This window comes from Eleutherodactylus coqui, chromosome 5, assembly GCF_035609145.1.
Source record: "Eleutherodactylus coqui strain aEleCoq1 chromosome 5, aEleCoq1.hap1, whole genome shotgun sequence".
In the NCBI taxonomy this organism is placed as follows: domain Eukaryota; kingdom Metazoa; phylum Chordata; class Amphibia; order Anura; family Eleutherodactylidae; genus Eleutherodactylus; species Eleutherodactylus coqui.
The window spans coordinates 250,851,804-250,875,138 of record NC_089841.1 but is presented as its reverse complement, the minus strand read 5'-3'; the positions used below and the strand labels follow the sequence as shown (position 1 = coordinate 250,875,138).

General features: G+C 44.9%; 1 protein-coding gene across 1 annotated transcript in view; it reads right to left on the bottom strand.

Annotated features, from left to right (window-relative positions):
* The window catches only part of CPLX1 (complexin 1), a 250,858-nt gene that overhangs the window by 49,182 nt on the left and 178,341 nt on the right, over positions 1–23,335 (bottom strand). Inside the window, exon 3 of the mRNA XM_066604477.1 lies at positions 11,015–11,190. Within this exon, the coding sequence (XP_066460574.1) occupies positions 11,015–11,190 (176 nt within the window). The remainder of the gene's footprint in view (positions 1–11,014; positions 11,191–23,335) is intronic.

Here is a 23,335-nt window from a genome sequence, read left to right as displayed (position 1 = left end):
GGTTAACGTTTGAGCGTGCGGGTGCGTGGCGGCGTACTTGCGCTTGCGCTCGAACACTTGCGCAAGCGACGGCTGAACGGTGCGCTGAACTACACTGCTGGATGGGGCCGAGGACAGCGGAGATGAGGGTGTGGGTGCAGGCCATGAGGCGGTAGTGCCTGTGTCCTGAGAGGGGGGTTGCATCTCAGTGGCAGGTTGGGGCACAGGGGGAGAGGCAGGGGTGCAAACCGGAGGCGGTGAACGGCCTTTGTCCCACCTTGCGGGGTGCTTGGCCATCATATGTCTGCGCATGGTGGTGGTGGTGAGGCTGTTGGTGTTGGCTCCCCGGCTGAGCTTTGCGCGACAAAGGTTGCACACCACTGTTCGTCGGTCGTCAGGCGTCTCTGTGAAAAACTGCCAGACCTTAGAGCACCTCGGCCTCCGCAGGGTGGCATGGCGCGAGGGGGCGCTTTGGGAAACACTTGGTGGATTATTCGGTCTGGCCCTGCCTCTACCCCTGGCCACTGCACTGCCTCTTGCAACCTGCCCTGCTGATGCCCTTGACTCCCCCTCTGAAGACCTGTCCTCCTGAGTAAGCGTTGCACACCAGGTGGGGTCAGTCACCTCATCGTCCTGCTGCTCTTCCTCCGAATCCTCTGTGCGCTGCTCCCTGGGACTTACTGCCCTTACTACTACCTCACTGCAAGACAACTGTGTCTGATCGTCATCGTCCTCCTCACCCACAGAAAGTTGTTGAGACAGTTGGCGGAAGTCCCCAGCCTCTTCCCCCGGACCCCGGGAACTTTCGAATGGTTGGGCATCAGTGACGATAAACTCCTCTGGTGGGAGAGGAACCGCTGCTGCCCAATCTAAGCAGGGGCCCGAGAACAGTTCCTGGGAGTGTTCCCGCTCCTGAGCAGGTGTCATTGTAGTGGAGTGAGGAGGCTGGGAGGAAGGAGGAGCAGCAGACAGAGGATTCGGATTGGCAGCAGTGGACGGCGCAGAACTGCGGGTAGACGATAGGTTGCTCGAAGCACTTTCTGCCATCCAGGACAGGACCTGCTCACACTGCTCATTTTCTAATAACCGTCTCCCGCGTGGACCCATTAATTGGGCGATGAATGTGGGGACGCCAGAAACGTGCCTCTCTCCTAATCGCGCAGCAGACAGCTGCGACACACCTGGATCAGGAGCTTGGCCTGTGCCCACACCCTCACTTGGCCCTCCGCGTCCTCGGCCACGTCCACGTCCACGTCCTCTAGGCTTACCCCTACCCCTCAGCATGCTGTATTACCAGTGATTAGATTTCCCAGGCAGGAAATAAATTGGCGCAAGACTGCAGGCCAAATATAATTTTTGCCCTTTTTGGAAAACGAAAGGCCCCACTGCCTCTAGTGAATGAATTATCTAAGTTTAATAACTGTGCTGTGTCCCTGCTTATGTGTCACAGAACGTGAGGGTAGCAGAGTTATTATAACTCTTGGAGAGCAGGTATTTTTTTTCCCAATTAAGGAAAGCAAATGGCGAACCCAGCAGTAAAGCGTAGCTGGCTGCGTATGATTTAGCAATGTTTTTCACGCAGCTCACACGTGTCCACCGCCCGTAAGGACGGACAGAGGCTGGACAAATAGATTTGTTTTCAGTTTTTTCCCACCAACAGGCAGCACTGCGTATATTCTATGAACCTGAGAAGTTTAATAACTGTGCTGTGTCCCTGCTTATGTGTCACAGAACGTGAGGGTAGCAGAGTTATTATAACTCTTGGAGAGCAGGTATTTTTTTTCCCAATTAAGGAAAGCAAATGGCGAACCCAGCAGTAAAGCGTAGCTGGCTGCGTATGATTTAGCAATGTTTTTCACGCAGCTCACACGTGTCCACCGCCCGTAAGGACGGACAGAGGCTGGACAAATAGATTTGTTTTCAGTTTTTTCCCACCAACAGGCAGCACTGCGTATATTCAATGAACCTGAGAAGTTTAATAACTGTGCTGTGTCCCTGCTTATGTGTCACAGAACGTGAGGGTAGCAGAGTTATTATAACTCTTGGAGAGCAGGTATTTTTTTTCCCAATTAAGGAAAGCAAATGGCGAAGCCAGCAGTAAAGCGTAGCTGGCTGCGTATGATTTAGCAATGTTTTTCACGCAGCTCACACGTGTCCACCGCCCGTAAGGACGGACAGAGGCTGGACAAATAGATTTGTTTTCAGTTTTTTCCCACCAACAGGCAGCACTGCGTATATTCTATGAACCTGAGAAGTTTAATAACTGTGCTGTGTCCCTGCTTATGTGTCACAGAACGTGAGGGTAGCAGAGTTATTATAACTCTTGGAGAGCAGGTATTTTTTTTCCCAATTAAGGAAAGCAAATGGCGAACCCAGCAGTAAAGCGTAGCTGGCTGCGTATGATTTAGCAATGTTTTTCACGCAGCTCACACGTGTCCACCGCCCGTAAGGACGGACAGAGGCTGGACAAATAGATTTGTTTTCAGTTTTTTCCCACCAACAGGCAGCACTGCGTATATTCTATGAACCTGAGAAGTTTAATAACTGTGCTGTGTCCCTGCTTATGTGTCACAGAACGTGAGGGTAGCAGAGTTATTATAACTCTTGGAGAGCAGGTATTTTTTTTCCCAATTAAGGAAAGCAAATGGCGAACCCAGCAGTAAAGCGTAGCTGGGTGCGTATGATTTAGCAATGTTTTTCACGCAGCTCACACGTGTCCACCGCCCGTAAGGACGGACAGAGGCTGGACAAATAGATTTGTTTTCAGTTTTTTCCCACCAACAGGCAGCACTGCGTATATTCTATGAATAATAACTGTGTTGTGGCCCTGCCTATACAATTCTTTCCCTGCAGTATCAATGGAGGGTGGAATGCTCTGCAGAGGCGATTTTGAGAAGCCCAAAAAAAATGCAGCACAGCCAACAGCAGCCTGGACAGTACTGCACACGGATAAATATGGCCCTAGAAAGGACCGTTGAGGTTCTTGAAGGCTACACTCACTCCTAACACTCTCCCTGCCTATGCAGCACTTCTGTCCCTAATGCCGGGTGCAACGGTCTGCAGAGGCGATTTTGAGAAAAAAAAAATCCCACTGCTAACAGCAGCCAACACACAGCTATCAGTGGCCCTAATAAGGACCTTTGGGGGGTCTTGAAGCCTACACTAACTACCAATTCTTTCCCTACAGCAGCTCCGGTATAAACAGCACTGTCCCTCATCTAACTCACACCGCATCTGAGGCGAGCCGCGGGAGGGGCCGACTTTTATATTAGGCGAACACCTGATCTCGCCAGCCACTCACAGCAGGGGGGTGGTATAGGGCTTAAACGTTGCAGGGGGAAGTTGTAATGCCTTCCCTGTCTTTCAATTGGCCAGAAAAGCGCGCTAACGTCTCAGGGAAGGAAGTGAAAGTAACCAGAACACCGCATGGTGTTCGTCACGAATAACGAACATCCCGAACACCCTAATATTCGCACGAATATCAAGCTCGGACGAACGCGTTCGCTCATCTCTATTCCTAACATTTCATGAATATATTGATATCCCCATTATTATTTTACCACCTTACATTGTGATGCGTTTAACAGCATGGTGAGCACAAGCACTGCAGATGTCCTGTAATTGAAGCTCTAATGTACATTTTCCCATCTAAACCTGTATTTTTCCAGTAGAGGCCACGGATTTTGCATACACTGCAAATTAAATTCTCAAATGTAATCTTTAACGGAGAACAGCTAACAGAAAGGAATTAAAGTGAAACTTTTGTTCTGTCTGACAAGGTGCTTAAATCATGGCTCAGTTGCTTAGACACTCCTCCGGGTATTGGACAGAATAAGTGTTAATCAATCCCCTAGGAGAAGTGGGAAAGATAAACAAATAGGCAAAAATCAATGCCCTCTCCGAGCCACGCCAGCCGCTCATTTGTTTTCTAAAATGCAGCTTCTATTGTATTTCGAGGATTACCTAGGATGATATGTATTAGTTCAATGCAACCAAATGAATGAAACATAAAGTAAATGTAAATAATTGACTGAATTAATAACATACATATTTTATAAAATGCAAAATACAATTTTAGTCCAAAATCCCACCATAATCTTCCATTTTTTTCTGGCAATGGTACTACTCAAGCCCTACTCCGCAGAGCCATGATTTCTATATCATGTGCCAATGACGGATAAGAAGATTGAATCAAGCGCTCTGTCATTACAGTCTGTATCGGATGTATACATCAGTGGTTGTGGATATATAAATGGCCACAGGGGTATAAAGGCAAAATCTGCATGATCTCGAAAGAGTATTAATTTGCCATATTTTGGCATGGATGTCATCTATGATCTGTGGTAATACCATTGGATTTAGAAAGGCAAGGTTATATCCCTTTAAATGATAATATATATGTGGTATATATATATATATATATATATATATATATATGGATAATATATATGTGGTTTCTAACAAAATGAACTAAACATATAACTGTACTGACAACAAAAATTAGCCAAGCGTAAATATACTCATTTAAAAATATAACTATAAATGTAAAAAAATATATTTATTTAGCTTTTTACCTCTAATAAAACTAAAAAACTGAAAAAAAAGTCAGTGAAAAAGATATGAAAAAAATAGCCCTGTATGTCACGATAAAAAAAAAAACACAGCAAAAATAATTTTGGTAGCAGAAGGAAAAAAAATAGGGCATTAAAACCACCACCGGGGTAAAATCCCTAAAAAGTGTCTGGTTCTTAGGGCTTATTCAGACGTTCATGTATCGGCTGGGATTTCACGCCCCGCCGATATACGGTGTCCCTTTCTGCATGGGGAGGAGACAGGCCGGGCCGGGAGCAGTGCACTGAGCTCCCGCCCCCTTGCCACTGTTTGCAATGGGAGGGGGGGCGGAAGGGGTGGAACTTAGCTTTGCCCCCGTCCTGCCCCTCCCATTGCAAACAGTGGTAAGGGGCGGAGAGGGGGCGGGAGCTCAGTGCACTACTCCTAGCCCGGCCCGCTTCCTCCCTCTGCAGAAAGGGACACCGTATATCGGCCGGGCGTGAAAACCCGGCCGATATACGGACGTCTTAATAAGCCCCTAAGGAACAAAACAGCCCGGTCCATAAGCAGTTAAGGTGGATGGAGCACATGGATATTTTCGTTCCTTCCTGGCAGCTTTGCTGTGATAGTGTTAATCCTTTCCCAGCATATCCTCCTGGGTCCATTTCTTTCAGTGCTTAAGACAAACACATGTGGCCCTTAGTATGAAATCAATGATCCAAGTAAAACGTCTACAGATACGATAAGGATCCATGGTTTATCAATATTTGGCCGAAGATGCTGTATGAGAGGTGCGGCCCCCCCTAGCCTGGATGCATGTGCTGCCCGCATTAGAAGAAGTCTCTTCACTGTACAAATGTAGGAGACAATTGCTCTGATTTCAGTAAATCTCAGATAGAGCTACCGAGAGAAAATAATGAATGGCCCCGGAGTATTTATTGACCCTAGTAGCTCATTTGACTAGTTATGACAAATTTCCATAAGTTTGTAGAAAGCTATTTTTTGGCATATAGTAAAGGAAAACAACATTTCTTTACAGCTTTTTCTTTCCGTGAAGACGAGAGGTTAGAGCTGGTTTTATTGGAGGATTTTAAGGATAGAAATAGGATTTTTCTTTCCTCTCCACCGCTGCATATTTTTGTTGTTTTCCTAAATTATACGATTTAACACAGTTTTTCACTTTGCTGCATGAAATGTGAGGATTAACCTGTAAAATAACTATTTATTGGATAAAAGTACGAAAGGCTTTGAATGCCACCTTGTTTCATTTCAGTTGATGCCCGCGATGAAGATTTCCAATCGCCTTGTTCACCTCTGAATAGTAAACATAAACATAAAATCTACATAAAAAGTTACAAATACGCAGCAGCGCTGATCACGAGCTGGGGCCCGTATTATAGCATTTACAATATGTCTGATTGCTGTTGTAAAGAGTCAAAATGAAAGATTAGTGAGATTAGTTGTAGCATGCTTGTCCTGTAAATATTAAAGGGCCACTCCTGTGATCGCTTAGTGGTACCTTGGTTAGATATTCCTTTTTATCTGAAATTTTTGGCTTCCTTCTCCTCAGATGGTCAAGTGATCTCATTTCTGACCAGCTCACATTTACTTGGGGTTATGTTGCCTGAAACTACTCTGTTCCTCAGTCTGTGTGATACTGTTATATGGATCTACCACAGAAACTGCCTAGAGAGGGACACAAACACTCCTATCACAGCTACTGATGATGATCACACAGCTCCTGTCACATAGATATAATAGAGGAGGTCATAGCTCAGCCTCCTGACTGTATATTTATGATCTGTAGCTTATTTAGGTAACTATAGATGGTTATCACAAACTATCCCCCCAGCAGGCAGAAATGGTACATCCTCTAGCTAATGCTATGCTGATGCATCATGGAATTGATGTGAAAGTGAAACCAAAATATCTAACCATCAAGATGGTATCTGCTAAGTATCAGATAAGAGATGGCACTGCATGGAAGTGGCTGCAATATCATGAGGAGAATCCAAAGTGTGACGGGCAATCAGGTGAGTAGGGCAGGGATGGAAAAATGTGTTTTTGCCCAGAGTGGACCTTTTAATATCGTTTTATTATAGCAATCTAAGTCAAGAGGGTTGTCGTCTCTTCTTAAGGAGAGCACCCAGAAAGTGTGTGGAGACACCTAGGGGGTGAGTGGGTCGGGGGATGGCATCATCTCTCCCCAAGGAGAGCACCCAGAAGGGGTGCGAGAAGACACCGGAGAAGTGAGTGAGGAGGCTTATACGGCCATGCACGCTCCTCTGGGTAATTTATGCAAATAAGGAAGATGTATTTAATTTACTTACTGAATATAGTGACTGACAGATGTATGGATGCTCATACAAGGAAAGCTGCCAGTCACTGGGTGTAGATAGTGCATGCCACTTACCAAGCATTTAGAGGCTTGTGAGCCAAGTTTTAGATGCTTAAACTCCATAGTTTCTTATAAAGTCATAGGAAAAAATTAATCAAAACCTGTGCAAAGGAAAAGTACAGAAGTTGCCCATAGTTACAGATTTAGACCATCTCTTGCCGGTGACCCTTTTCTGTCACTAATCAGATGCCAACTGAATGTGCATGTCTGTAAATAACTTTATCTGACATGTTCGATACTTTCAGTGGCTGTTCAGGTTTAGTCATTGTCATACTTGAGAAATCTGCCATGATGAATTACAGATCAGCACCAATATGCAGGCACCAATTGTGTCATCGCCCCATGAATATTCACTCATTCAGCCTCTTTACAGACCTATAGAGAGATCTATCTGCATTTTGTCATGGGCGGCAAAGCCATCCATAATGACAATCCAAGCAGATCATTTATGGACCACCGGTAGTTCACTGTTACTTTGTGTAAAATCACTAATGTACGATCAGCTTATGCCAATCTACAAGAAAATAATTCTACATACTTTTTAGTTGTCGTAATGCCAGTTCCCACATCTCAAGGAATGTATGATTTCTCTTTTCAGACAGGTACAGCATTCACAGTAGTGATACATGTAAAATTGATAATGTTTTGTGTCAAGTCTACCGTGTTTCCCCGATAGTAAGACACCCCCGATTGTAAGACGTATCGGGGGTTTCAGGGGGGTCGGCCAATGTAAGCCGTACCCCGAAAGTAAGACATATGTCTTACTTTCGGGGAAACACGGGGGTATTGCCGCCTCCCTCTCATCTAGCTGCGCGCCGCCTCCTGCCCACTTCCGCGCCGCCCCCCCTCCATACGTCACCGCGTCTGCCGCCTTTGGCCTCATGTCCACGGGGAAAATCAGATCCGCTGCAGATTCTCCATGGAGAATCTGCAGCGGGTCCCTCCTGCCCCGCGGACATGAGCGCTGAAAATAGGAATAAATCAGAATTAACTTACCTCTCACACGCTCCGGATACTTCCTTCGCTGCGGCGTCATCTTCTCTCGTCGCGGCCGGATCTTCTTTCTTCGGCTCGGCGGATGTGCATGATGACGTCGGTGACGTGCCCCGCGCATGCCCCGGGCTGAAGCAAAATGATCTGGCCGCGACTGAGAGAAGATGGCGCCGCGGCGAAGAGAAGAACCGGAGCGTGTGAGTACAATCTGATTTTTGTGTCCCGCGGATCCGGACGGCTTCCATAGGCTTCAATAGAAGCCCACGGGAGCCGTCCCCGTGGGAGACCTGCATGAAAATGGAGCATGGTCCAGATTTTTTCATGCTCCATTTTCCAATATAAGACATACCCCAAAAGTAAGACATAGTGGGGCTTTTGGGGATAAAAAGAAAGTAAGACACTGTCTTACTTTCGGGGAAACACGGTATAAGAAATGTTGGGGTTCTCTGATATTATAGCGGTTTGGTCAAGATACTTAAAGGGGTTGTCCGGCCACACAGGGTAAAAATTTTTATAATGCTGCTGCTTCCCTTTCAGTAAGGATAGTAACACACAGCATACAGGGGCTCAAACCGGCCAGCAGATCAGCTGGAATGTCAGTTTATTACCTTAGAATCTGATCTTCACTGCAGCTTTCAAAGATGGCGCCTCTGTGCTGCCTTCCCACAATGCTCTGCGCTCTCCCTCTTTTGTGTGCGCGCTCCCGATGGCAGTAAGAGACATGAAAAGGCAGGATTTCATGGCCTCCCTCAGCTCACGTTCTAGCCCCGCCCACGACACGCCCACCTCTATTGAACTGCTCTACAGTCTCTCCCCGCCCAGGCCCCGCCCCCTGCTGCATACTATACTCAGAGGGGTTGTAGCCAGGGGACACTTATACACTCATGGTTCACGATAAAATCCTGGCATGAGTGTATAGTGAATGGAGAGGGGCTGGGGAGAGCCGAGAGAGAACTCTCCTGCAGCCTCCAACTGCAAGGCTACCTACTGCCCCCCCACCCTGCTAAAGTAAAGTAAAACAAAACATTTCCCCACACACACATGCCCTCATAGTGCCCCTCCCCCTTACAATGACCCCCCACACACACACACACTTCTGTCAGCCAGGTCCCTGCACACACACACACACACACACACACACATCACTGCATCCCCCCCCCCCCCCCCCCCTTGCACACATCCATCCTTCCATCCATCCATAGATCTCTCCCTCTCCACCCCCCCTTCCCCCGGGACTTCTGACAGCCGGGTCTCGGGACACCACGAACACACACACATCACTGCACCCCCCCCCCTCCTTGCACACATCCATCCATCCATCTCTCCCTCTCCACCCCACCCCCCCCATGAGAGCCCGCCCCTCCACTCATTCTTACCTTGGAGATGAAGAGCCAGCAGCCACGCCTCCCCTGCAGGCAGAACTGAGCTTCCCAGCGGCTGAAGTTCTTCTGCACATGCGCAGAGCTGTGCTGGAGAAGCGTGTCCCCGTTGTCCCGACAAGAAGAGGACAAGAGACTTGTCGGAACCCATGGCAACCGAGGAGCAACACAGGGGGGGGCATCGTAAAAGGTAAGTGAATAACTTCTGTTTGCCTAATTTACAATGCACAATGTATATTACAAAGTGCACTGTAATGGGCAAACAGAAGTAATGAGACCTAATGTTTATGGCCGGACAACCCCTTTAACTCACGGCCGGATGTGTGAAATGTGGCGGAAATCCGCGACGTTACACTGCAGCTATTAGGTTCTATTGCAAAATTCCACCGCGGAATTCCACAGCGTGAAATAACCCACGGCGTGTTCTATTTGCCACGGGAATGCGCTCAGCTGGCTTCCATTGTAGTCAATGTAAGCCGGTTATCATGCTATACTTTCGCTGTAGCACAGCGGAAATATAGCGTGAATACGCTTTCCTACCCACCGCCGCTCGTGTCACATGACACTGCCGGTGCGTCATGCACTGTACTGCCCATGCGCGCCGGCGTGTCATGCGGCACTCGCACAGCGGATCGGGAGGTGAGTATGGGGTCTTTGGAGGGGCGCCGTGACGGACTCCGCTGAGGTATTCTGTTGGCGGAGTCCGTCACGGCCGTGGGCATGAAGCCTTTGGAATGCAGGACTCAGGATAATCAGTTGATAACCCCAAGTTCCGCTCTCGGTACCCCAACAAACTACTAATTTTGGAGGGAAAAGCCACAGAAACTAAAGCTGAAATGCAGCAGTACAGGATGGCCATTATGTGACTGTTCTTAGTAAGAGAAACAAAGTGATCTTGTAGATGATAGCGTTTAATGGCTAACAAAAAGAGATGATGTTATAGCGAGCTTTCCAACCTACTTAGAGCTCTTCCTCAGGCATGCCTAAGTAGGCTTTCGAATCCTAAGTAGGTTGGAAAGCTCGCTGTAACATCATCTCTTTTTGTTAGCCATTAAAAGGTATCACATACACAAGATCACTTTGTTTCTCTTACTGAGGACAGTCACATTTTACTCTACTGTCTAACATGGTACCAAACTTTTTTCATCTTAGGTTGGAATGGCCATCTGCAAATAACTGGGTGGTAGAAGGTTGACCAGCATGGCAGCCATTCCTACTGAGCAGCTCTCCGTTGTAGGACATAGAGGAGTTCCCAAGCAGGGGACCCTGTTCTATAATGTTAATATCCTCTATTAGGACATATGAACGGGGGATGCCATCTTGGCACAACCCCCCTAAGTAAGAATAATATTGTAACATGTCAAATGACTTCATTTTTTATGAAATATGTATATTTAAGATTATCCAAGAAGTTTCAAGAACTCTGTAAAGACGAATTAAACCAAACAAAGACGGAGGCGGGTGCAGGAAGAATAAACATTTTATAAACATAAGACGTGTCGCTCTAGATTTGAATAAAGTGTAATAACAGGTTTTCCATTAAAAAGAAAACTTTAGAACATTCGCATTGTGTTTAATACAATATGGTGTTCTGAATGGCGCGATAATCCGGTACACAGTTATTCCACTGATACTTGTGGAGAAGTCTAATTAGCTAATGCATTTCCTTGGTAAATGGCCCCCTTTGTGTTACTGTCGTGTTTTCTGTGCTTACCTTATCTCTGATACCTTGCCTCATGACTTCTCTTTCTGCTTCCATTTTTGAATATTTTGCTTTCCTTTCTTCCTCCTGCTGACGTAGAGCCTCTTGCTGTTCTTCCATTTTCTTTTGGGCATCTGGATCCTTCTCTTCATCCCCCCCAAGCATTTTTCCCATGTCTTTTGTAGCACCTATAAGTAAAATTGGCAATCATTTAGAATATGTGCATGTAAGGGAACCAATTAATCTGGATTGTTACATGTTGTTTAGCTGTATACTGTACATGTACTGGGCTGTAGATGCCAATGGTGATTGGCTTAATGGTGGGTCCTGCAGATTCTGCTGACCCTGATATCAATGGGGAGGAGAGGGGATGTGCAACTTGCAACAACCCTTCAAGTGTAATGATGCCACTTCATCACATGTCAATTCTTACAGTATATTTCTAGTTGTTGTTTAAGATTTGCAACACAAGGGTTAAATTACGCAGCTGATCCACAATTTAAAACATGGTCATATCCGGACAATTTTGCGCTTATGATACGAAAAGAATAAAACCCATTGGTTTCAATAGTTTTGTCCACCTATCTCATTTGCCCACAAAAGGTCGCCATTGAAGTATCTGGTAAGTGCCAAATGTGCACTAAATACGCCAAATGCGCAATACGCTGCTGATCTTCGTGAAAGGAGAACACATCTGGACCTCGTTACGCTAAACAGCCTTTACATCATGGCGGTGGGGTGTCCCATGCCCATGTGAACAGGCCCTACAGGTGCAAAAAGTGCAGTAAAATGCATTGACATATGCATAAATCTACCTCATTCACGGCACAAATGCATTGCACTGAAGAGTGCACAATTGCGCATACATCCGTCTGATGGAGCCCTTGAATGCCGATCGTTATACACTGATTGTGAATGAATGAACGATTCTTGTTTAAACAAGGCAACAATGTATCTGCTTTATAAGCAGGCTGAGTGAATCAGCGAACTCTGAGATCACACGCTTGTTTGAACAATGTATTCTTTGGTGTAAACGGACCTTAGTATGTGATGAGGATGGGTAAATGTGCTCACTGCTCGTCCAATAAGGGCTCTACAGAAGCAAACAATATTATTTTTAATTCAAAAAAAATATCTATTATAAAAAGGTAATTCTAATAACTTTGCAGCCATGATGGACAGCGTGGAAATATGTTTGCAAGAAACATCTATGTAATGTTAAACACTTTATAATAAAGAAAAAAGTATTTTAGAGGTGATTCCTCTGCTGGCAAACCAGAAATATAATTTGCAATCCTCATCTACAGAAGTATATTAGAGGTAGTGCAGCAGCGTTCTATGTAACCTGCATTGCGGTTGTTTTCCTCTCCCCTGCAGGCTTCTATAAAAGTACACTTTCTCCCTATGACTGTGCTGAATGGCTGGGCTCTTCCTCTAGTGGAGCTATGCTGTGGCCAATCAGTTGCCTTCCCTTGCTGCTATAGCTCACAGCATGAGTCTCCCTGTAGCAATGTAACCAGGTTAAGAGGAATTTGGTCTTCGATGCGGAGAACCTCCAGGTTGTTTCTCCAGGTGTAGTCTCAATACAGAGGCAGCTGACTCAGATGGGTAAGAAGGCACGGAAGTGTGGTATCAAAGGGAAAGGCGAGGGCATAGTCTGTATAACAGGCTGAGGATAGGACAGACAGAGTTCATCTATCTCATATCTATCTATCTATCTATCTATCTATCTATCTATCTATCTATCTATCTATCTATCTATCTATCTATCTATCTATCTATCATCTATCTATCTCATATCTATCCATCTATCATCTATCTATCTCACATCTATCTATCTATCTCATATCTATCTATCTATCTATCTATCTATCTATCTATCTATCTATCTATCTAGTATCTATCATCTATCTGTCTCATATCTATCTATATATCTATCTATCTATCTATCTATCTAACATCTATCTATCTATCTATCTATCTATCTATCTATCTATCTATCTATCTCATATCTATCTATCTATCATCTATCTATCTCATATCTATCCATCTATCATCTCTCATCTCTCATCTATCTATCTATCTATCTATCTATCTATCTATCTATCTCATCTTCACTGGGAGTTTTCCTCTTGTATGAATTAGCTGTAGATGTTATTCTACATCTGGAAGATGAACAGATATGATAGCTGAAACGATCATTTTTAATGTCTGTATGATTGCTTCAATTCACCTGACATCTGCGAAGGAGATAAAGGGAATCTGCTTGCATACCCCAGGTCAGAAAGATCAATGCTGTTCGCACTTACAACCTTTATGTCTTGAAATCTATCTTCAAAAATGAAATGTAATATTGAGGAAATGATGGTATAAAGCCAGTAGTGTGCTGACCCCATTAAAATAAATTGCATTTTTGGCTGGAGATCAAACATTTCCTAGGTTTCCTAGTCTCAGGACTCATCATGTATCATTCATACTACTGAATCAGTTCACATGACAAAAATGCTCATTTATCTCATGCTTATAGATTTCAGAAAGTAAGTTAATTCATACATAGTCTCCTTGCCAGCCTTATCGGTGTGCGAGGTGTGCAACTGCAGCGGGCGCCTCCCTCCTCCATTATAATGGGGGCGCCATGTGCAGTCACACCAGTAGTTGTCAGCTACAGGGATTGCTACCCTCTCTGACAAAAGCTCCTCTGTGCCGCAGACCTGGGCCTCTCTCACACAAGTTATGCGTCTTCACGCAGGTCGCTGTGCGTAAAAAAACACGACAACGCTGCATTGCCGCAATCTAATTCCAAAAGGAATTCGTGTTTTCTCATCCATTCACACGGCCGCATCTTGTAAAAAATTGCGGCTGAAAATCGCCGACAATATATGTGTGTATATAAGGCATGAAGTACTGTCATTGTTATGTATGGAGGTGAGTAAACTTAAAAAGCCAACTCAGCATTAGAGGGGTTTTAGAAGTTATTACTTTTATATAGTTTTGGTCCCCCTATGCTCAGAACTGTACAAAAGTTATATACTTACTGGGGCGTTGCAGCTCCATTTCAGTGACCGCAGCCATGGCATCTGACATGTGATGTCACCGGGCGCAAAGGCCTGATGACATCCCATGAACCTATCAGGTGGGCTTCTAATGTAGAAACCCTGAGGCAGGTTTACGGGACATCACTGATGATGTCCCTGAAGGCCTCCCATTGGCTGTAGGGGTCACATAGGTAAACAACTAATGTCAGGCCTGCAGCTGATGTAAACAGAGACAGTAGGGGTGGCCAACGCTGTCAGAAATCTTGTTTTGTGCGGGACGAGTTGTATGTGAAACGGTACTATTTAATGTACAATATGATGTACTGAAAAACTATTTGTAAATGAAGTGAAATTGAAAAAAATGCAATTGCACTATCTTTTGGAGGATCTTGTTTTTTGGGCTTATTCCCACGAGCGTATATCAGCCGGCGTTTTCACGGCTGTCCAATATACGCTTCCATCTAAACAGTCCCCCCTTTCCTCCCACTCACCGACTCCCTGCCTCTCTCCTTCACTCCTGCGTTTGCAATGGGAGGGGGAGGGGCAGGGTGGAGCTAAGCTCCGCTCTGTCCTGCCCAATCCCATTGCTGGCTATGGACAAGGGGCGGGGAGGGGGAGCTGAGCTCCGCCCCAGTCCCACCCACTCCCATTGCAAACTTCTTGGAGGGGAGAAGAGAAGCAGAGAGTTCGTGAGTAGGAGGGACAGCGTATATCGGCCGGGTGTGAAAACCCTGACCGATATACGCACGTCTGAATAAACCCTTATGGTGTACAAACTACAGCAAAAATTACATAAGTTTATTATGTGGGTTAGTATAATTCTGACGGAATGAAATAACATCATGTATTTTTCATACCTACACGATTACTTGGTTTCTCTTACTGAGAACAATCACATTTTGGATTTTATTTAAACACAAAGCCTATTAAGTAGCTGAAACTATCAGGGCATATTAGGGCATAACACGTCCCATAAGTATATAATCTTGCAGTATCTCTTACCCCTATAATGGCATAAACACACGGGGCATGCCCGAATACGCTCTCCGCTACGATTTCTTTTTTTCTTGACTATTCAGATTCCATTCTATTGTGCTCGAGTTTGAAAAAAAAGCAGGAAGATAGGCCCTGCCCTAGTATTAACTACGTGCGAGAAAGATAGGGCAAGTCCTAGTCGGGAGTAGTAATAACGCCTGAGAATCCCGATAGTGAAAACAAAACAATTGAAATCAGTCGTCCGCACAACTGGACAATATCACGCCCATCTAAAGAAGCCCTCAGGCTACTTGCACATGGACATTTGAAAAGTTGAGTCCAAGATTCTCGTGCACAGCTCGCATCGGAAAGCTCAAAGACAATTTGTCCTTGTGCCATCTGATTACGGGGCACCACACATTGACATGTACTATTTTTGTCCGAAAATTGGACAAGAATAGGGCATGCAGAGGGGTGGCAACCTTATCTATGACTGAGGAGGTAGGGAGGTGGGATAGGCCTCCTGCTGTCCTCAACTGCAGGAAAGCTTCCCAAATTCGGGACTGACCTGCAGAATCCAGGACGGTTGGGAGGCATGCAGTATCTTAGCGTTCAATAAAGGGCAACTTTGTGTACAAAAATAAATCTAGAGATACTTTTATATGCAGGGGCGTAAGTAAAGGCTCAGGGGCCCTGATGCAAAAGGTGAGCTGCGCCCCCCCCCCTCTATTTGTATCTGTACCCGTACCCATACCTAAACCATGCTGCACAGAGACATAACTTGAAGCTTCTGGGCCCCAATGCAAAACTTGTAACAGGGCCTCCAACTATAATGCTTTATTCATAGTACTGGGCTCCTTATATAGAGAAGAGAGGCCTTATGGGCCCCCTAAGGCTCCTGGGCCCGGGTGCAACCGCATCCCCTGCATCCCTTATAGTTACGCCCCTGTTTATATGTAGTGAATATAGTTTGAGTAATTTTTTTGCAAATGTACTGTATAGAGTTAGAATTATGGATTGACACTGAAAAATAGGCGTAATATCAAAGTAAAGACAAAGTCAAGCCTCGAGAAAATAGATACAAATACACTATTAAATGCCTTGCAGTAAGTGCTGCTAAAGCCATCTTTACGAGAAATTGCAGCGTTGACTCTATGTGGAGAGGTCTCTGATAGCTACGTACAGGCAGACACTACAATTTTACCTTTTATTCTCTGAAAAGCTGTTGAAGCTAATGGTTCCTATAAATAAGTCAAACTAAAACTTAATGGAGATCTGGACCAACATTTCTCCAAGAGATTTAATTTTGTTCCATTCAGCTTTGACTTTATTTCTGGGGCTGTTGCCATGCGGAAAATTACATCTCTCAAGTTGCAGTTCTATTGCAGACTGTAGCATGGTTTCCTCCATTATTGACTGTCACAAGGATTTGAAGGGTCTTCTGCAGAGAAACCATTGAAACGATGTGATCCTACCACCCATAATGCATTGTGATCTAGACAAAGTGAGAATGTCGCCTCAGGTTCATTTTGTTAACGCATAAAAGAGGTGGTAAATCCGAAGGCAATATAAACTGAAGTCACAGCTGTAGCCGTGTTGCTCCCTACAATATACAGGAGTCATAGCCGCTCAGTGACCTATGCACAGTCAGCCAATGAGCTGCCGCTGATGTAGAATGAAGCGTCTAAGAAGTCTTCTCTTTGGCTGACCCAACTGAAGCTGTTGAGCAATACCATCTCCATCTATGTTGGAGATGCTCTACAGCTACTGTCTCGATGCTATACATATGCTGGGAATGTCCACTTATAAACTCCTCTACGGCAAGACATCTCTAGATTATATAAAGCTTTATGTAGATCTCCGATTGACATCACTCCAGAGATTGCACTCTTATCCATGTTTCCAGGCTTGGTTTCTAAGTTCAACAAAGGCTTAATACATCCTTTCATAATACATCAAGTCATTTCCAGATATTAGAAACAAAACATTGCTATCCCAAGGATTGCATGAGTGGAGGCCTTGGATTATCTGAAATACATGGAAGAACTCAGATTTTCAGACCTTGATGAGGATCTGGGGGGAGGTTCCTCTCTACTTAGACTATATGGATAGACTTTAGAGACTTGCCCCCTTTCTCTGCTTGGATATTAAACGGTTCCATACCATAATGAGAATTGATTTGTGGGTTGTGAGAGCTTCCATTGGGTACACCATACTCTCTCTTTTCTCTCCATTTTTTATGTTTTATATTTCTCCTAATTGAAGAGCTCTACCTTTTCATCAATTCTCCTCCTCCCTCTTCTTATTTTCTGGATTTTGTTCCTTGTTGGTTTGATTCTTATGTTTTGGCCAGATGTCACCTGCATCACTAGGAAATTAACATGATGTCTTTTTGGGTCATTCCCCTTAAAGGTTGTCCTTTGCAATTTTTGATTCGTTACAATCCAGGCTTACACGAACATTTCAAGGCCGTGACACCTGCCCATGTTATTTGACATAAATATAATAAGAAAGTTGATATTGTCGCTAAAACTGAAGAGCTGATGAGATAATTCTGTACAATTTATCACTTTATTGTATATTACAAATATCTTTAATTTGTACATACCAAGGCTTTCAATAAAAACTTTTTGAACAATAAGCTGAATTTTCGTTGACTTCCATGCTCAGAGAAGAGTAAATCACAATGTGAAACTTTAAAGCCTGCTTACTGCTATCAGCCTAGGCAGTGCAACCAAATACTTTGGAAATTCATAGAAAGAAGTAGGCAAATACATCTAATTACTCATTACAGCTATGTAACGGAGAGTCGATGTATTGATATGTGTCTAAGGAGTTACATAGAAATTTCACGAAACAGAAATAAATGGTGTTTTAGACCCTTAAAATGTTTTGAAATCTGCTTAACATAGTAAAGCATAAAAGAAGGTGCACTTATCTTCCTAACTCCTTGATACTCCTACACCGACAGCTCACTGGTCAGTTTTTCCGGCTCCAGTTATGATATGTTGACCTCACTGGTATCCAGGGGTGTAACTAAAGGCTCAGGGGCCCTGATACAAAAGGTGAGCTGGGGCCCCCCTCTATCTGTATCTGTACCCGTACCCATTCCTAAACCATGCTGCACAGAGGCATAACTTGATGATTCTGGGCCCCAATGCAAAACCTGTAACAGAGCTCCCAACTATAATGCTTTATTCATAGTACTGGGTTCCCTATAAGGAGAAGAGAGGCCTTATGGGCACCCTAAGGCTCCTGGGCCCGTGTGCAACCGCATTCCCTGCATCCCTTATAGTTACGCCCCTGCTGGTATCCCTGCTTTGGTTAGTAGTTGACAGTATGATTAGTTGAGTCGGTAAACTAAGTCTGACAAGAGACTAAGGAACTGGTTTGTGAGAAAGACAAGAGTATACCCCCGTTTCTTACAATTAACTTTATTAAGCAGATTTCAAAGCATTGCGTGGCTTTAGGCAACCACTTTAAAGACTTGTGTGCGTCCAGTTTACCTTTACTTTTATATTAGAAGTGTTTGATTTGTTTTAATTCAAGCAATGAAACTTAAGACTTTATTAATTCCTCTGCTTTACTCGAATATCGCTTTGTTTTCTTCGTTAAAAATTCAAAAAACTGTTTCGAAAAAATAAAATAAGAACTTGTGCGCAAAGCTAGTGTACATTGATGTGTAATTTTCATGGGGGGCTGTTGTCCCACACAAATGTTTTCTTCAAGCAGCAGAGAAGCTTAAATTGTCCTCTTTTCTGCTGCTTGAATTAAATTAGCGCAGACACAATGCCTAGATATATTGGTTTCTACCACTGGTCACTTGGTGGCAAATCATGGAGCCCCCATGTGAACGGCATAAACAATTTTTTCTGTCTCAACCAGGTGGTCTTCCTCACTAGTGTCATCAGTGGTCATTGCTTCATCAGTGCTAGGGGAAAGTGTTTTGCATTTGCAGTGCTGGCCTTAAAATGGATTGCACGCTCTGCAGAATCCCCCCCCCCCCCTTTCACCTACCCCATCATAAAAAATGTGTTATACCAATATACCAATAGGCAGTCTGCAGAAAGCAGCACTAAAGCACTATACCTACCCCAGAACCAAGCTCATAACATAAATACAGCACAAACCAACTTCAGTACATACCAAAACCAAGTTCATAATATAATTGCAGTACCAGAACCAAACTACATAGATTCAATACCAGAACCAAGCTCATGACATAAATACAGTAGAAGAACTAATCAATTGTGTTGCAGTGCACCAATGAGCTAGTAGCCAGGAGGAGGATGATTCATGTAGCTCCACAATACTCTGCTGCGCTGAGAAACAAGATCATCTGGGTGAGAAGACCTAAACGGGGAATAGAACCCATTGATGTCAAGGATTCATTCTCATATCCATTTTTGTGCATGTACTCTACTTTTGTGCGCATTTGTACAACAAAGGTCCCCACAGAAGTCCATGGGGTGTATGCAAATGCATGTGAATTGCGCAATGGGATGCACGATATGCTGTGTGATTCCATGGAAAGCATTTGGAACTCATTAGGATAACTAGCCTTGGAGTGTGATCACCTGCCACGCGCAAATGAACATGCCTTGAGTGCGCAAAAAGTTCATAAAATATGCTGATACACACTCAAAAAAAGCTTGTCCATAGTACTAATGTGCTGAGTCATGCACAAAAACGCATACGCCTGAGTGAAGGAGCCCTCCATCATTGGATTGTGCGAAACTGAATGACAATCATTCAGTGTAAACACAGCCAGGGATTGAACAATGAATGATAATTCATTCTGTTATCATCCATTGTTCCTTTTATGCATGCCACTAACTGGCTCATGGGAACAGCCGCTGTTCATCTATGGATGACTGCCTATTTACTCTGAATGAGGGCGAGTGGCTGGAAGAGATCTTTGGCGCGTTCTTCCTCCAATCTATGGGCGATTATCGCTAGAACAGCTCTCCGTCGCTTGAGCTTGAAAGTATTGAAACATAGTACTAAACTGATGTAAAATCTAGAATATTTCTGCTGCTAATGAAAGCCTGACTATTTAGAGGAAGCCGTCTGATCAGCTAAGCTGCCCGGTCTGTGGGCTGTCACTTATACCCAATGGCTTAGTGGTTTTGTAAATGCGCAGAAGGCCCTGCCAGTCAGCATGTGGAGGGAGAAGGAGGGCGAGGGGAGTGTGTATATATGAATATGCATGAGCTTCAGTCACTCCTCTCTAGTCCAGTCCTGCATAGTTTCAAAAGGAAATTTTGCAGAACCACTAAACCGATTGGTATAAGTGACAGACCGCAGAAATCAGCATGACTGTCACTATACCCTGCTGCCCGTCGCACCGTCGCACATCTCTATGCACCCTCGCATATCTATATGTACCCTTGCACGTCTCTACGCACGCTCGCACATCTCTACGCAGCCTCAGACGTCTCTATGCACCCTCGCACATCTTTACGCACCCTCGCACATCTCTACACACCCTCGCACGTCTCTACGCTTCCTCGCACGTCTCTATGCACCCTCGCACGTCTCTACGCACCCTGGCACGTCTCTACACACCCTCGTACATCTCTACGCACCCTCGCACATCTCTACGCACCCTCGCACATCTCTACGCACCCTCGCACGTCTCTATGCACCCTCGCACGTCTCTACGCACCCTTGCACGTCTCTACGCGCCCTCGCACATCTCTACGCACCCTCGCACATCTCTACGCACCCTCGCACATCTCTATGCACCCTTGCACGTCTCTACGCACCCTCGCACATCTCTACGCACCCTCGCACATCTCTATGCACCCTCGCACATCTCTACGCACCCTCGCACGTCTCTATGCACCCTCGCACGTCTCTACGCACCCTTGCACGTCTCTACGCGCCCTCGCACATCTCTACGCACCCTCGCACATCTCTACGCACCCTCGCACATCTCTACGCGCCCTCGCACATCTCTACGCACCCTCGCACATCTCTACGCACCCTCGCACATCTCTATGCACCCTTGCACGTCTCTACGCACCCTCGCATGTCCCTATGCACCCTCGCACATCTCTACCCACCCTCACACATCTCTACGCACCCTCGCACGTCTCTACACTTCCTCTTTCTTAATGCCATGTTGCTTCGAATTGCCATCCAAATAATAATCCAATTGTTAAAGTATTTCCCTCTCGCCAACCTTCCTCCAATCCCCGATGTTGCCGTATTAAGTGATAGACTTCTGATTCTTTGCAGTATTTCTACCAGATTTGTAGAGGTCCTTGCAGAATTACAAACATCTAAATAATGATATTCTTTAGACCGCTGATAGGACCGGAGGGCAGCCGTGCAGAATTTTATATTTTCCCAGCTGTCTTGCTCTTAATTTGGAGCCTAATCATTAGTAATTACAGACTTTATTAAGACATTGCTAATAATAATATTCTTGAATGTTTTATCGAGTGTTTAAGTCAGAATCATCCTTAAATCTTTCATTTGCCCCTTGACCTCCCTGCAAGCCAAGGTGGCTGAATATACTGTCAAGAGAACACTCCTTTACAGGATATTTCCCGCCATTAGTCCAGCATCACCGGGCGTACTTGTGTGTGCATGAGCGCCGTGTTTTTGCAGAATGAACTGGGGTTTTTTTTGCGCACACATCAGCATATTTTACTGTACTGTCTTCGCATGCAGGCATTTGTATTTGCACACAGCAAACAAATACGCACTGATTGAAATGGCTAATTAGTCTTAATGAGTTCCAGATGCGTTCTTTTTCCTGCGCAATTATGCAGTGTTTCACGCAAATCCTAGCATATTTTGTGCATTCCCATTGACTTCTATGGGGACTTTTGGAACAATCTGCACATGTGAACAAACCTATCATATACGTTTTTACATTCTCTCGTCGGCGCCATAAATTCGCATGAACGGCCGATTTTCCGCGATCATGGCCACAGAAAATAAGAATTTTGTCGTCCATTCACACGACCGTGAGCTACGCTTTTAGCTAAAAAATGCGTTGCCCCCCGGAAAGCCCTTACTCAGCACAAATCCTCGTATTTTTTCCAATGCCTACATAGAGGCACCTGTAAGCTTTTTGTTGGTTGCTGCTAAACTGCCTGCCCCTCCCTTTCTTTTTCCAGCTCCAAGAGGAGTCTATGGGAGCCGCCGCCGCCGTATCGGTCGTAATATAGTTCCAGAACTATCTTTTTACCTGGCATATACTCGGTAGGGCGTATTTCGGTTGTGTATGTTCCATTTTTTTACGGTTTGACATTTTTACGCGCCATATATTCACCCATGTAAACAAATGCATTGGAAACCAATGCCTCAGATGGGAGTGTATATCGGTCGGCTGTAAAAACGTGCCTTATATGTGCTCGTGTGAATGAAGCCTGACGGAGCCGTAGAGTTTATTGAACACTGCAAATTCTTCACAGTGATACTCTGGAATCGAAAAAGTTTTATGGGCTCTTCCTTCTTTGGATCAGCAGTGGTGCATATATCTGACACCCCTCTAACAGACTGTTATGGTATAGCCCGGCATGTTCAACAGCATTTAAGGCCGGGTTCACATCTGCGCCGGAACCTTCATTTGGAGGCTCGATTGCAGCTCCGGTACAAAATACCAGAATAAACAGCGCTGCATGCAGGACTTTTTCTTCTGACGACGGGCAGCTGAGCGGGACCCGAATAGACTCCATTATAGTCAATGGGGTCCGTTCAGCGCTGTTTGGATCAGTCATAAGATGAATCGATTCAGCCAGGTGATTCCCCCTTCCTGCTCCACGAATGGAGCAGGAGAAGGGAATTCCCATTTTAGATGTGAAGGCAGCCTAAGTCCGAGCTCACACTAACCGTTCGGATTCTGTATGTGTTTTCTGCGAACATTTGCGGAAAGTAATTGCAAATTATCATGGATGCAAGCGTTTTTCCATGTGAATGTAAGTTATGCACAGCATATCATCATCATGGAATAAGGCCCTCTCTCTCCCTTCCATTCTGGCTTCTCTGTTGAAGTCGCGAGCGTTTCCTTGCTCATACGCAATATTATTTGTGTATAGGCGATGGAACACTCGCATCCATTGACTTCATCTGCGCTAAAGTACAGCATGTTGCAATTTTGCTTGCGCTCATGGAATACGTAATTGATATCCGCAAGTGTGAACGATCGTCCGGACGGAAAAGATAGCCATACACTGCCGTTTCTGGTCAACCACTTCTATACATGGCAGGAAGAGATAGGTCCCGCCCTATCTGTTGGCTGCAGTCAGCCAGCAGCTCCCACAGAAGCCTATGGGAGTTGCCGGCAAGCAGAGGGGGAGGGACTTTA